This window comes from Battus philenor, unplaced genomic scaffold (assembly GCF_028537555.1).
Source record: "Battus philenor isolate CCGP_79_NKW_IND1 unplaced genomic scaffold, ilBatPhil1.0.hap1 SCAF_9, whole genome shotgun sequence".
NCBI classification, from domain to species: domain Eukaryota; kingdom Metazoa; phylum Arthropoda; class Insecta; order Lepidoptera; family Papilionidae; genus Battus; species Battus philenor.
The window spans coordinates 14,844,733-14,861,028 of NW_027181759.1; the positions used below are offsets into that span (position 1 = coordinate 14,844,733).

The 16,296-nt window shown below is 36.0% G+C and overlaps 1 protein-coding gene across 1 annotated transcript in view; it reads left to right on the top strand.

Moving 5' to 3' along the window:
* Positions 1-3,244: 3,244 nt before the first annotated feature.
* The window catches only part of Dnah3 (dynein heavy chain 3, axonemal), a 95,494-nt gene continuing 82,442 nt past the window's right edge, over positions 3,245-16,296 (top strand). The window contains exons 1-11 of the mRNA XM_068775954.1: positions 3,245-3,422; positions 4,049-4,162; positions 5,414-5,611; positions 7,168-7,309; positions 8,477-8,615; positions 9,152-9,327; positions 10,559-10,694; positions 11,140-11,207; positions 12,503-12,739; positions 13,926-14,013; positions 15,582-15,789. Of these exons, the coding sequence (XP_068632055.1) occupies positions 3,245-3,422; positions 4,049-4,162; positions 5,414-5,611; positions 7,168-7,309; positions 8,477-8,615; positions 9,152-9,327; positions 10,559-10,694; positions 11,140-11,207; positions 12,503-12,739; positions 13,926-14,013; positions 15,582-15,789 (1,684 nt within the window). The remainder of the gene's footprint in view (positions 3,423-4,048; positions 4,163-5,413; positions 5,612-7,167; positions 7,310-8,476; positions 8,616-9,151; positions 9,328-10,558; positions 10,695-11,139; positions 11,208-12,502; positions 12,740-13,925; positions 14,014-15,581; positions 15,790-16,296) is intronic.

Genomic DNA, 16,296 nt, shown 5'->3' on the forward strand with positions numbered 1-16,296 from the left:
CATGTGCGGAAGTGGCTATATATTGGTCCTTTTCTTACTTAAGATGAACTTCCGCAAAATAACGCCTGATTCCATTAAATAGTTTTGTATATTTATCAATCTTTCTCTTACTTTTTTTTTTTCACAATCTCTTTTTATAATTTTCTTAAACCCTTCGCATTTTTTTTCATTCATCACCTTATTTTCCTCATCTACATTCCTGATAACATTTGATTTTTATTACAGTATCTTCTAATTTCGTTTTCTTTATTAAATTTTTTACTTTTATTTATTTAATTATATCGATTGAATCTTTGAAAGATACTGGATACTTATTGTATACTTGTTCAAAGTAAATAAGTAATGTAATTTATATAATTGTTAACGGATAAGCAATAAAGGTTGTACTTTGAGATTTATATAGTAATATACCATGACAATAATATCAGCTGCAATGTGTATTTTTGAGGCTTTTGCATTTTGAAAATTTTTTTAAATAAAATATTTCATAAATTTGAGTGTTTTTTATTTTTATATCCCGATCATAATACGGTAAATAAGCCGGTAGACGCGGTGTATCTTCCACACCGCGTTGTTTGTTGTTTTTTTTGGACACTTTCCTATGAACTTCTCCCGTTTGACAGTTTCCTATGAACTTCGCCCGTTTGACAGTTCCCTATGAACTTCGCCTGTTTGACAGTACCTTATGAACTTCGCCCGTTTGACAGTTCCCTACGAACTTCGCTTGTTTGAAAGTTCACTATGAACTTCGCCCGTTTGACAGTGCCCTATGAACTTCGCTCATTTCACAGTACTATATGAACTTCGCTTGTTTGTCAGTTCACACGCTGTATCGGTCAGCATTAATTTCAAATTTAATGACATATAACATGACCACTCTAAAATATGTTACATTAATTTGAGTGTTACTATCGCAATGCGACAAGTCATTAATTCACGGTAATGCAAGCTGTCAGCAGTCAACATATAAATAATTTATGGTTGTTAAAAAATCACTTTGATAGTATACATATTGTATTCTGTAAAACCATTACAGTGGGTTTATATTTTTTTGGATATCATTTTCACAACCTCTTTGAATATTTCCAATTGTATTACACTAGGTTTCTGGAAAAATCGTCTGGTGTAGAGTTATCAACGTGAAATTGTCATTTAAAATTCCCGGGTATTCGGAATGCAGGTAATTTTTATTCCTAGGTCGGTAATTGTCTTCAACATTTGTCAAGCGCCTGTTTGTCAAAAGTTTACTTACTTTAAAGTGACTAAAATTGATTTAGAAGAATTAACAAAGATTTAACTTTTAAACAAATTCACCTTACTTTTTGATCACAGTATAGTGTTCTGTAACCGATGTGTTTATTTATGTAATAAAAATTTCCCTGTATCATCAAACGTTTTATTTTATGTCTCTAGTACTATACATAGATAGGTATGGGTAAATAAGTACAAGCATCGCATAATTGGATATAAAAACATAATTATCGCCATTTTACTATGGTGAAGGGATGAAAACAATTAGTTTGTGTTTTATCGACTCTACACGAGTTGACAAATAATGTGAAAGGCAGTTCCAATTGATAAACCATCTAGGTATTTCACTATATCTATGACATACTTTTGATTTCAATTATTTTTATGAAACCAATAGTATATACGGTGCAATATTTGAAGAACTGATGATCACCATTGGTCGAAAAGAAGAAGAAGATATATACATACATACAATAGGTGGACTATAACATACATACATACAATATGTGGACTATTACATACATACATACAATAGGTGGACTATTACATATATACATACAATATGTGGATTAATACATACATACATACAATAGGTGAACTATTACATACATACATACATTTATTTAATTTAGGATAGAGGACCTCTCTCTTCTAAGATTCTCTGCTCTTAAAAAACCATTAAAGATGGGCATAATCTTGACTTGCACGTCGGAAGGAATATTTTAACCAGATTGGTAAATATTTTAATACAAGTTGTAATTTTAAATGTTGATATTTATAAAAAAGGAACATGTTTAACAACTAATACTTTTAATCATTATTTATAAGACTTTTTGTACTGGACTTTAACCTATGTGTATAGCTGGTATATCTGTTGGAAATCTGTATGATATTATTCTTATAAATATAAACTAAAACATTTTGTCTCCTACTTTATGTCTTTAATATCCAAGTGAATGAATAAACGTATACAAAACTGACACAAGTAAGACCTTTTTGCATGTATATAATTGACAGCAACATTTCTAGCAACGGTTGTCAAGGCAACGCGTCGATTGTTGATACTAATATTGTGTTAGAATATGTCCAAGCCATCAAATGGCGACGACATATTTTTAACAATATAAGAGGTGAGTTAATTGTTTTAATGTATTAAATATTAAAAATGCCGAATTCTTCTTAGTTCACCGCCAAATCTTTTACCACACAAGCTGTTGGATTGTGGAATGTGTTACCGCTGAATATAAGACGTGCTAAATCACTACCTGTCTTTAGGAAAATGATTAAGAACCTATGATTATTTATACCTTAAATTCATTTCTTTTTCTTTCTCTGTTTATGTATTATTTCTCAGTCAGTTTGATGTCTTTATTTATTATTGTTTTATATTTATAAAATGTATTATACCTTATTTATATATGCTATATACATATGTGTTTATGTTTGTATATATGTATGTTTTTTATGCGTTAACAACCCATTATTTATACTTCTACTGTTTACTACTATGGTTATCTGCAAATTGCCTCATGTAATATGACCGCCCATTGTACAGTACCCGACAATAAATATTGCACATCGACCTTTGGAAAGAGACAAATGGTTAATTTCGGTTTCGTAGAGCATTATCTCTGTCCCACAGTACCTATGTGACGTTTTGTCAGTAGTGCGACAGAGATAACTGTTCGGTACCATGTAGTTTAAAAAAATATGCGTAAGTCTTATACTACTTTGATAATCAAAGTGATTAGATTTTGTTATCATAATGGGTGGCTTGGAGACAAAAGTATCATCACAACCATCACAACTGGATGTGATCTAGACCCTTTATTAGAATACGTTTGACAGTATTGACCATTGCATATTATTGCGTTAACTATTCCATGTCAGTACTAGAGGCAAGTTGTGTAGGTTCAAGTCATCAGCATACTGTCCTTAATTTTAAGTTTAAGCTGTTCTAAAAAAGTACGTTTTTTACTTAAAGCCTGTAGTAATGGCCAGCGGTGATAAGGGACGACCGCTACCGGGGCACCGGGGCAGGGGCCGCTGTCGCTTCATCCCCCCGGCGCGTTGCCAGCCCGTTCCGCCGAAGTTGGCGCGCGCGGGGCTTCCCCACGAGTTACATCAGGACAGCACCTTGTTGAGAGCCAATCTCAACTACTATCCTGAAGGTTTGTAATTTTAAATACATCACCTACTATACCCAAGTAACTAGATCTATTTCTAAGCGTATTCGTGATTTGTTCAAAGCATTTTCATTGACACTTATGTGTACATATATGTATATATATATATATATAATATGTTTATATCTATACATAGTCGACATAAATATATTTATGATATTGTTGTATACGTACATAATAATAATATTAATAAATAAAAGAAAAATAGTGATGTACATAATAAAATAATTATCTTTTGTGGGAAACTGTGTTAGATTTGAAATCCGTGTTATGTCGCAGAAATAAATTTTTTTAAAGAGATCATGAAGAAAAAACTCTACAAAAACCCTTAGAAATTATAAAAGAATTAAGTGATAATATAGCACAGAAATAATTCACTTAAAAAACTGTTGTAAGAAAATTTTACACAATAATACAAAAACTCTTCTGAATTTGAAGAAGAATCTTCGCAGGCTGTGACACGTTTGGAATTCTCGTAACTTTAAGTTGAAGTTATGGTCTTTATCATATTGGTCTCTGATATTCTTCTGATATATAATGAATATTAATAAATTATAGATTATCTTTCTTGACTCCTCGAGTAAAATCTCATACGTTTTTATTCATCACAGGAGAGAGCAGTGGGGGATGCAGCGAATTCCCTCCGCTAATGCTGCGTAAGTCGTGGACCAAGGGAGTACCATACAGAGATGGTTTTGATCACGTCAAGCCTTCAGATTCCATTGGTATGTGAACGTATGTTGTATTAAAAATATGTTTTTCCTTATACTGCGACAGGCTTTATCACATTTCAAACTCTGCCGACGCAGCTAATATTTTACAGGATTGGATCGACGACTCACAAGCCAAAATCCCCTTATGGGGGCCCTTGACCTTAGTCACTCTATGGAGCGTTCACCTATGAGTGAATACATAATGATGGAACTATGAATACAGACAAAATGTTGAGCTGTGACTTATAGCTAAACGTTACTAAATATTTTTGTTTTTATAATTTTTGTTCAACATTTATAATAAAATAAATTTTTGGCCTGAATTTAAATATGCTCCGAAAAAATGAAAAGAACTAACACTAGAATTTACGACGTAAATTCGAATTGGCCCCGACACGTGAAACGTCACGTAGCTGGTGAACGCAACCGACACAAACGGAGTGCGTCCGTGCGTGAGACGTCACCTAGCTAGTGAACGCGACCGAGGCCTGGGTCCTTCTCCCGGGTAATGGATGTAAAGAGTTAGTATCTTATTAAAAGACGTTTGTAACACTTTATCAATTTATTTAACACACGAACAAATTTTTATTAGCGCTTGAGTGCGAGCAAAAAGGACGTGCATTCGTCGTAGGACTCTGGGGCGCAATGTGCTCTGCGACCGAGTGAAAGCGGGCAATAGAACAAAGGCGCAAAAGAAACAAAAGTAACAAAAGGTCTGCGCCCGCGTCACCGGTGCGTGCATGTGCTCGCTGCACTAATTCGGCACACTAAGTTCGCCCGTCGGCTACGCTCGCCCACAAAATATTCAACCTATTATTCATTCAAACATCACATCAGTGTATATGCGACTCCCACAGATGTAAACTTCTGTGGCTGGTGCGCGGGCGCATTGGAATGTTTGTTCTAAAAACAAAGGTCCGCTGAAACAATAGCACGCCACGATCCCATGCCACTTGATACGTACCGTTCCCCGCCAAGTGTTCAACAAATTTTTACTGCATTGCACTTTATAGAACATTTATATTTTTTGGGCCACAATTTTAATAAAAACGTATGGGATGTTAATATGCAACGCTACACCTTGCAGTGGGCGTCTATCGGCAGGAAAAGAAGAATTATATTAAAATCGTATTCTTGATCGTGAATCTTCGAACTCTACGTAGCGTGAGTTGACGGTAAAGTATTGAAGTGAGAAGTGAACTGGGCAGACATTGATCAAGATGGTATGGATTAGTTTAAGTGATCCATGTTTATCTGTTACAGGCAATTGTTACACTTCTTCGACTAAGACGATGAGGACCATCAACATGCCGCCAAAGCGTCGCCCACCACCAAAGCTGTATGGACCTCTTGGCCCTAACGGCGAGATGCAATTTCCTCCACAAAAGACCTTCGCGGAGAGAGAGAAAGAGAAATTGGACGCTATAAAGAAAGAGAAGGATAAGAAGAAATTACCCAAAGGTAGTTTGGTTAACCTGTTTCTTTGTTAATAAATGTTCTTAAATGATTATGCTTTTCTTATATATATCATAAATAATTCTGGTCATAACTGTAAAAGCAATATTACGGCATTGTTAGCGACACATCGCAAAGGGGAATTTCACAGAATTATAATTCTTTATATACTGAGGTATTAAAGGAACAACTTTACGTCATTGTTAGCGGTGCATAGAAAAGAGGAATCCCACAGAAATATAATTCTTTATTTACATAGGTATTATAGGAGCAACATTACGTCATCGTTAGCAACGCATCGAAAAAGGGAATTTCACCGAAATATAATTCTTTATTTCCATAGGTATTATACGAGTAGGAGCAATATTACGTTATTGACTGCGGCGCATAGAAAAGGGGAATTCCACAGAAATATAATTCTTTATTTACATAGGTATTATAGGAGCAACATTACGTCATCGTTAGCAACGCATCGAAAAGGGGAATCCCACAGAAATATAATTCTTTATTTACTTGTGTATTAAAGGAGCAATATTACGTCATCGTTAGCGACGCATCGAAAAGAGGAATTTCACAGTAATATAATTTTTTATTTACATAGGTATTATGGGAGCAATATTACGACATTGATTGCGGCACATAGAAAAGGGGAATTTCACAGAAATATAATTGTTCATTTACATTGATACAAATACGGGCGAAGATCGAATGAATAAACACACACTTCTACTTCAGACTTCGTGTTGTTACTACCTTAAGATCTAGCGGCTCCCACAAAGAATCCCACATTAGCTTAGCTTTTAGGAGAGAAGTTTTTATCGTAGCTTAGAGCAAACTAGTTTCTACTTTGCAGATGTGCTTTCTAATGTAAGGTATTATTATAAAACTGTTTTTGAAGGTTTAAGGATATAGAAAACGCTTATTTACTTATGGAGTCGTCGAGATACATGTTTAAGTTAAACATGAAACCTTAGAGCGATATTTGCAGTTATGATTATTAAGCTATAAGCTAAGTTAATATGTACATCTACTTACAGTTGTCGTACTATCTATTGTGATTATGAAAATGGTGATATTACAAGAAAATTTTACTTCTAATTTTTGATAATAAATTTTACAACACCGTACTTGTAATCGTAATAAATAAGAGTGATTCTCTCGTCTCAGCTGTTTCTTTATTAGTTAGGTCGTGTCTGTTGTGGAACTCCCTGACACAAGGCACAAGTTCTTTCCTTGCTATCTTATCCTTTGTTTATCTGAAAACAGTAGAGATTGTAGTTATTGACTTAATCAAACATGGAAGTAGATGTCTTTTATTGTCTACTTACTCTGTAACTAGAATGTTAAAGTTATGTGGTTTTCTGTGGGCGATATTGTAAAAATAACTTAAGATTCGTTCGTTGGGCGAGAAAGAACTTGTAGAACATCTTGCTGTCTTTGCTAATCTATACTAAGTAAGGTTTTGATCACAGTTGCTATAAATCATGTACATAAAAAGTTTCATCTGAAATTGACAAAAATAAATTTTAAGGACAATAATAATAAAAAAACTCTTGTTTCAGGACTAGTATTGTTAGAAGATTTGGTATCAGGAGCTTACGAGAGGCGGAAAGCAGAGGTCGCTGAAGCTAAAAGAAGAAGAATCGAGAAGAAACGTCAGGAGAAAGAAGCAGCGGAAGTAGCTGCGCAAGAGGCTCTGAAGAAGTATGACTTTGATCTATTTTCGATATATGTGACTTTCTCGCCAACTTAAAATTGAACGTTCAATATTTGACATCAATCCTTGGAACGCGGTACTATGAGAGACGTCCTGCATTGGAAATATCGTGCTGTTCAATTTTAATTTGGGTCTATGTAACATATGCTGCCAGTAACATTATACGAGTCAATATCTTTGATTACACTATTAGACTATATCTCATAATGGTGACCCCGACGTGAAGCATGTGTCAGGACACAATCTTCGTCTCAACGCTGGTTGCTCGAACAACAATAACCTATAATATTCAACGTTTATATTAATACAGTTTGCACGAAGGTAAGCTGATTTTATATGTCAGCTAAAACAAGAATCTTCTAGCAGAAGACCAAAGACTAATAGAATTCTTTGAACGGCTCCTTCACCATTTGATCATAGACTTCTGTTTTCTTTGATAAAAGTTTTTGTTATTATTGTTACAAAGCACGAGTTACATAATCCTCTAAACAATAAACACTGAACCCTAGGACCAAGAAGTGCCGTAAACACGCGTGATCTTGAAGTTATTTATAATTTTATGTGTACGGTTCTCGGAAATTCTAACCGAGTACTATCTCGTTCTTACTAGAACCTTATCCATAGTATAAATAAGTGGACTCCCCATGACGACAGTTCAGTGTTGTTTTTCGAGTTATAGGATTAAGATCTACGATCAGTGATACAAAGTGACTATTTGGCAAGTTGTTTGGACAGTGATTTCTTGAGCGATTTGGAAGCGTAGTTTGGACTAAGCGAAAGTATACTTTGTGTTAAAGTAGGGTGACTATCTGATTTGTGAATAAAGGACTCCTTGTGAACCAGTGGTGTTTCATTCCTAGTCTGAACCCACAGTACGTAACATTATAACCAATGTCTAAACTAAATGATATTTAAGACCTTTCGTAAATGCTGAAATCAATTTCTGAACTGAAATCAAAACAATGTTTGTCTGGAAAAATAGTATTTGCAAAAAAAAACGTTGTACCTCTTATTTTGCTTGCTTTATATAACTTCATATTTTTTTTGTCTTGAATTATGATAAACAATTAAATAAATAAAAAATAAATGGTTTAATTATAAGGTCTGTTCTTCTTCTAAAATATACTTAAAAATTCTATTCTTGTCGACTACAGACATCTGGCTAAGCTGTCATTTGAGCTTCCACGAGATCCTGACGACCAGAAGGAAGAAATGATAAAAACTGCCGAAGAAGAACACTACAAATACATACATCCCAAGGATTTGGAGAGGATCCAGTACTACCTAACGACGGTTGGTATTTTTAACCATCGTTTCAGCTTTATGAAGTCTTCTGCTGGGCATAGATCAAAGAAACAGGTTTCTATGACATATATAATTACTGCTAATATACATTAATCATGCTATGATAAAAGTACACTAAATATACTTTGGAATTCTGGTAAAATTTCGGATTTTTCGAGTTTTCACTATAAAATCTTTATTTTGGACAGAAGATGAAAAGTTGAGAGACCTTTATTACATCATAGTTAGTTTTCCACAAGTTATTTTATAGGTTAGGTCATATTCCTAGTAAGTGGTCCTTTAAATAGAATTTTGGTACAATACCCTTTGCTTCAGTTATATAATGAAGAGGAAGTGCAAAAGTGATTTAATATGTCGGTTTTTTGGAAAATTTCGACTTTTTCGAACGCTTTCCCCATTATAAAGATAACGCGAGGGTATCGACTACTAGCGCCATCTATCGCCGCGGTCTGAATTTACAGCCTTCGGCATATACTAAAATATCTTACTAAATGTTTATTAGATTTATTTTCATTTCATTTCAGACCCTGAACGATAAGCACATACCGGAGTTCCCAGAACACCTGTACAAGCGAGCTAAGAAGGAAGTGGACAAGCAGACAGTTGCGATCAAGCGAAAGCTCATGATCCTCACTTATCAGGCGTGTGTGAGGCAGAGTGAAAGGGATATACGGGAGTCTTTCCTTACCGCCATGAAGAGGTAAGAGCAAAGCCTTTTTTATACAAGGATTGGTTATAAGTGTAATGAGGTAAAAGTTTGAGAGGGGTCAATGTATAGCTATTTTTCATTAATGTATGATACACCTTGTATAAAGATCTATGGTTTCAGAAATATTGAAAAACGTAAATTTGATGTACGAGTAGTAGCTTATTGAATAAATGTCAAATAAATGAATAAATTTTTTGGTCGATTAATATTGATTGAACTGAAGCTGCAAGTGAACTGTCAAATGTGCGAAGTTCATACCGAACTGTCAAATGCGAAGTTTTTATCGTCATATAAGATTTTTCTAAATCTTATTCTTACAGAACCATAAAAAGAAGTAGTAAAGTTATTAAAAATGGCGAATGAAATTGGTATTCATAAACGTATAGTAATAATTAATATCGTTACACACATAATTATTTTATGTAAGTGTAAGTATTGCTTGCTGTTTTGTTATGTATTCTTTTATAATGCCCATCAAAATTGCTGAAAGAAAACCATTAGCTGTGTTCGGAGCTTCGCTGTGAGATTGAATCAGACATGATGAAATAGGCTGAATAATCATGACTTAGTTCGAAGAATTACGTTTCAAGTGGCATTGGGTGGAGACACGCACGTCTAACTGATGGCCGTTGGGTCCGAAAGGTTTTCCAGTGGGCGAGTAGCTTGTCCACTAAGTGGTCAACGACATAGCCTTAACTACGTTGCTGGAAGTCGCTGGATGCCGGTAGAGCAGGAGCAGTCATCGTGGCGATCTCTTGGGGTGGCCTATAACTTGCAGAGAGTGTTTATACGTTGAAAAAAAGAAGCAGAATCTATTAAAAATTAAAATCAAAGTACAACTCGATGTTGACTCTGTATTTGGCACTAATCGGTGTAACATAGCTCCTGAAAATGCCCAGTGGAGGGGTGAAACACATGTTGAGTGATTTAACGGTGGCAGTTGTGTAATTCGCATTGTTTGCCGCATTCGCATTTATCAGCGGGCTGGCGGGCTGCACTTTGTTGCACGACTACCACTGCATGTGCGGAAGTGGCTAAATATTGGTCCTTTACTTAATTGTCTATCAAGATAGAGTAAATTGTTTTGCGTGTTCAGCATATCCAGAGGTTAATATATGGTTGCAATGAAGATATTTTACATTATTTATACTCGTAACAACTTTTATTGGTCTCTCTGACGTCATCACTTGAAAAAATTACGTAACACTTGTTTCTTTTGAAGGTGCATCTTAACATACGTACTGGAAGATCCGTACGAGCGTGTTAGATTGTGCATCTCGCATATGCCTTCGCTGTGGCCAGCACTGATGGTTCGTGCACCTGTACCCTGGCATACAGCTGCAGTGAGGGCCCGTCAGGTGAGAGAGATTTACAGAACAGAAAGAGAGACCCACAATAGAGTGAGAGAGAGAAAGTTCTTCCATGTCAGGTCTTTTCCATCTCAGCTATTTATTAAGATTTTGGACCAAATATCTGGTTAATCAACCAAATTAAACGTAGGTACATCGAAGGTTTGCTTGTTTGAAATGGCAGTAGACGAGCCATGTCTCGTGCAATTGACAACTACAAGCTGGTGGAAGTGGCGTGGGTATGAACTCCTATAGGTAAACTGATGACATAGTTAAAGTTGCGGGAAGGTACTGGATATGAAAATCATCATCATATCCGTTAGGAAATGAGGAATATGGTGCTCGAGTGTGACGACCTGAGCCACAGCTTTAAGGAATCCTCCTTGCGTTAGGGTATTTATAATCTTTTTCATTTGGTTTTTGTCCCCTGTCTAATTTGCTTTAAATATTGCAGGCGCTGTTCTTCCGTTTTTATCATGGCAACCCTGTGCTATTGGAGTTGCGTCGTTTGTGGCAATCCAAGTAAGTGTAGCGTTTAATTTTTTTCCACCATCACTTAAATAGAGTATAAAATCCGGTTCGAGCAATTCGTACATTCGAGAACAGAAGATAAGTAATCCTAACCACTCTCTTCTGGAAGAAACCATAGAGAGAGGAGTGGCCACTTATGGGTAATTTACTACTTAATCTGTCGAAATTCTGTGGATATAGTCAAAAATTCCAATATACACTAACTATATTAGCAAATATAATATGTGACTTTGGTGGTAGGCGGGGCTAGGCTAGTTAGAATAGTGCAAAAAGGTTCTATCTTCTCTTTCTTCTTTAATCTTAATAGCGTCCAATTTACGGTGCTTTATTTCAGTTCTAGGCGTAAAAGCTTATTGTATAGTTTGTTTAGCAAGAAGCTTATTAGATTTTACATCAATTTTCACTTAATATCAAGTGATCACTTTAAAATATATATCACACTAATTTATTTTTCCTATATAAAATGGATATGTTGATAACTTCTGGCAATACAAATACTACAGAGACAGATAATCAATAATAATTAATTGTAATAATTTTAGTAATTGTTAAAATTAATTATGGTTTACTTTTATCTGTTCTAGCAGATTTTGTACTGCCAGAAGTTTCTGGCCTGTGAATACATAGTAATTTGAATTTGGAAATGCTTTTTCTTAACATATTATTATTTATAGATATCGTGTACCATTACAGATGGGTAGCACGCGAGCAAAAGACAAGAAAGATATATATCTTTGCAAAAGATATGATCACTCTCTAGCTCGCGTGTGTCAATTGTATCTCTATATCCTTATACTTGAGACTCAATTTGCGTGTCGAGTTATGGCTCGTTCAGAGGTAGAGAGAAAGAGATGGGCTTATATGGCAATTTACACGTAAAAGAGAGAGACGGATAGTTATTGCATGTTTGTATTAAAAATGTTACGGATTTTCGGAATGACAACATGACGCGCGCGAACGTTTAGCTTTTTTGTATGACAAAGACATAATATGCTGAATAGGAATATTTCACACGTTTTATTCCGCCTTACTTAGTTCTAAGTCTGATCTAAAAGAGCCGAAGATATAAAGGATATGTTTTTAGTCTTAGCTGCCTTATTCTCTCTCTGAGCTAAATGAGTTAAAAATATAAGAGTTATATATGATAAATCACTTTTTATTGTCAGGGATACATTTTGCCCGTCTCTATATATATGGTTACCCCTTTAAAACTTTTACACCTATAACTAATCACCCTGTATGTAAGTTCATATATACATTTTATCACAAGATTCTCTTTTAATTAGGTATCAGGACATGTATATCTGTGACATGGAGAAGATGCAGGTGGAAGTTCCCTTCCCCCAGTACCCGGTAGAGTTCACGGAGCGTCTTCAGAAGCTCTGCGCAGCCACCCGCGCTGAGCTCCTGGATAACTGGATCATCGACGTCGCTGATATCATGCTGAAGATGAGACAGCACTGGTCTATATATGTGGCCAAGCAGAAGAGGGCTCCGACTTTTCAAGTGGAGATGTTTTTTAGGTAAACTTTTTTTCATTCGATCAGATGCCACCGGTTTCGTCGTGTTCCTCGGGCAACCTTTAATCATCATAATTTTATCCATAGAACCTTTGAATAGATTGAAAGCGGTTTACATGTCTCCTCATTGATGTTGGATACTGTGGTCTTCAATCGTTAGACCCCGGTTGCCATTCTGAGCTGAGTGTCTGACCAGTCCACTGTAACTACAAATTCTGTTTAAAAATATAAATTCTATACGAAAATTGTGTGATAGCTTATGTAAAGGTCTTTTTGAGATGCGGGGGAGAGGGGAGGGGAGGAAGGGGGAGGTGGATAGTTGCCTTTGGTGCGTCCTTCTAGAGCAGAGTTCCCCAAATTTTTTTGTGTCGTAGTCCCCTAGCCATGTTCTTCCGTGTTGGGTAGACCACCTACTCACCTGATATTGATTTCCTGTAAATTTCTAACGGTAGTGAAGTTTAGTGTTAAAAATTTAAAGTAAAAACACATGTTAATTTCACAAACATGTATAATAATTTTTTATATCATAGGTACTTTTGTAAATAATGTAAATGTTTTGATATTATAAGATAGTATGATGTAAGTAAATAGATACTATCAGTGTATGTGTGCAAATCCACTATCGTCGACCCCATTTTCATTTCATAGACCCCCAAATTTTGTTTCGCTGACGTAGACCCCTTGCAGGTTGTCATAGACCCCTAGGCGTCGATATTGACCACTTTGGGAATCATTGCTCTAGAGAAATGCCAATAGAGTCCACGGCGTTAATTACGTAACTAAAACTGCAGATATCAACTGACAGTTTGTGTTTAGAAAAAGGTTTGCATGCTTGTATCTTGGAAGTGATGAATTTATTAATGAATATATCTGGGGCAGGCTTAATTCTAGCAATGGACGTCTTAAGATGATGATGAGAGATCAAAATACTAATGAAGAATCAAGTAAGTTATGAAGATCTGTCAATTTTGATTACTTTAGTGTTGTCTTAGTCAGCTTATTCACCCCTCTCGTTCCCGCGTTGCCGTAGCAGGAGGCTTTGCGGTGAAAGGCTGACCCGAATCGCGCTGAGTGGACTCGATTAGCCCAATTGAGAGGTGATCAGGGGGGTTGAGGACCAGAGAAATTACAGAGAGGATAATATAAAATACTTTATCTTGTTCTTATTATACTCTTTTTTCTCTCGCAGTTGCATCCACAGCTTGATGTCCAGACAAATACGCGACTTGGTGGAACGGAGCGTGAAGCATTTCGCCAAATACTTTGCAAACTATTGGGCGAGTATACAAAGAATTTATATGCTTTTAAATAAAATAAAAATTACCTTTATTCTACTAAATATTATTATTTATTTAATTTATTACTATTATGTATTTTGTAGGTTAAATTTTGAATATTTATTTATTATTATAATTTATCTTAATTGAAATTTATTTATTTATTATTGGATGTGAAAGTCGATACTACGGCGTAGGCCTCCCCTAGTTTTATTATTCCGTCTCTATCTCTTACTAGAAGCAATTAAGTATGTATATTTTTGACAAAATTAAATTTTATGACTTAGATCTTAAACATGAGATTACTAGTTTAATTTGATGTTTTACTACTTTTTTATCATTACATCAGCCGTAAGACGCTCGATGCTGGACTTAAACTTTTTCATAAATTTCCAATAAGGCTTGTTAGAAGCTGCCTTTAATCACAGTATGTGGTCTTAGCGGTAAACATTAAAGCTAATAACTTATTGTAATACAAAGTCCGTTGACGGCCGTTGGTATCTAAAGGTTATCAAGTTGTGATCACTAGCCGGTGGACGCGGCCTGGGTAGACTTTCCCACTATGTGATTATTTAATAGAATTAGGCGTTACCTCGCGAAAATCCATCCTAAGTAAGAAAAGGACCAATATTTAGCCACTTCCGCACATGCAGTGGTAGTCGTGCAATGAAATGCACCGCCCGCCAGCCCGCTGATAAATGCGTATGCGGCAAACAATGCAAATTACACAACCGCCACCATCAAATTACTCAACACGTGTTTCACCCCTCCACGGGGCATCTCCAGGAGTTATGTTACACCGATTAGTGCCAAACACAGAATCCAGAGACTCTGTGTTTGGCACTAATCGGTGTAACATATATGCATGTGCGGAAGTGGCTAAATATTAGTCCTTTTCTTACTCACTATGTGATTGACATAGTTCAGTTCGCAGTAAGTCACTGGATTTTGGACAGCGTCAAATCATTGTGGTGATCTTTGAGAGACGCCTGTGCCTTGAAGTAAGTGTCTAGCTTGCTGAACTGGATTCCGAATTTTCATAACTATTTCTTACTATATTATAGGTAGTTTTTTTTGAAGTGGTACCATACAATCATTAATAGTGTGTATATTTATATATATATCATGTTGGCGAATATAAAGCTCAACGAATCCGCTGGCTTGGTCACTTGGAGCGAATGGAATCGAATCGGAGCGTGAAGGTAGCGTACCTGGAAAAACCGAGGGGTCGAAGACCAGTGGGTAGACCCAGGTATCGCTGGATCGATCGCGTTGAGGCAGACTTGCGCAAATTGGATGTCAACCAATGGCAGACGATGGCGCAAGATAGAGGAAAGTGGAAGTCTCTCGCTTCGGAGGCCAAGACCCACTTTGGGTCACTGAGCTAGCAGAGTAGAGTAGTATATATATATGTCTGAACTGTAGTTTCGGCAGGCGTCGACAGATGACGCTAGATGTTCGTAACGTATAAATGTGGCACCATGCGATGGAATCGATATTACGAAATTCGACAACGACACGACATTTATATTGTCCTGTGTATAATTTTCTGTAAAAATCTTCATTAGGAGGGCAACGACTATGGAGACGAGTACAAGGACTACACGTATATAAAAAACCCATTGCTGCGCATAAAAGTCACCGGCCGCCCAGGTAGCACAAACCTGGCCTTCGAGCCAACCCTGGAGCAGATGAGGGTGCTCATCGTGAAATGGTTCCATACCATCATCAACGTGAACAGCAAGCTACCGAGCGTTGACGCTATCATGTATCCAGGTAAATATCATTTCAACCGAAGGGTGTACTGTTGAATATAGGCCTCCGCTGTAGATTTTCCAAGTCAGGTCCTAGCGCCTCGCATCTAGCTTTTGCCGTCGACTTTAAGAAAGTAATTTTGGGGGGTGGACTTCCTTTGAAACTTAATGATCTTTTTATGTAGAGTAATTGGTTATAGAAATTCCAATTTTTAAATAAATTATCGTATACTAATCTTCCCTGCAGACATTAAACTGCAAAAAGTTTGTGAAGTTTGTGAATACAGGGTGAATTCATGTCAAGATTTTTGCTGCCAAAGAGAGAGAGAAAGACGCACACAGAGACAGATAGGGAGAGAGAAACATTTTTTAATAGTTTTTTGACATGACTGTCTTATTTATATGACATTTTTTTTCTGATCTTACAATAAAACTATAAGTCGATGTTTTAAACCTCTCTAACAGGAAAATTTCATGATAAATCAATACAAAGACATATGACAATCCTGTCAAAAAAACACAATAAAGA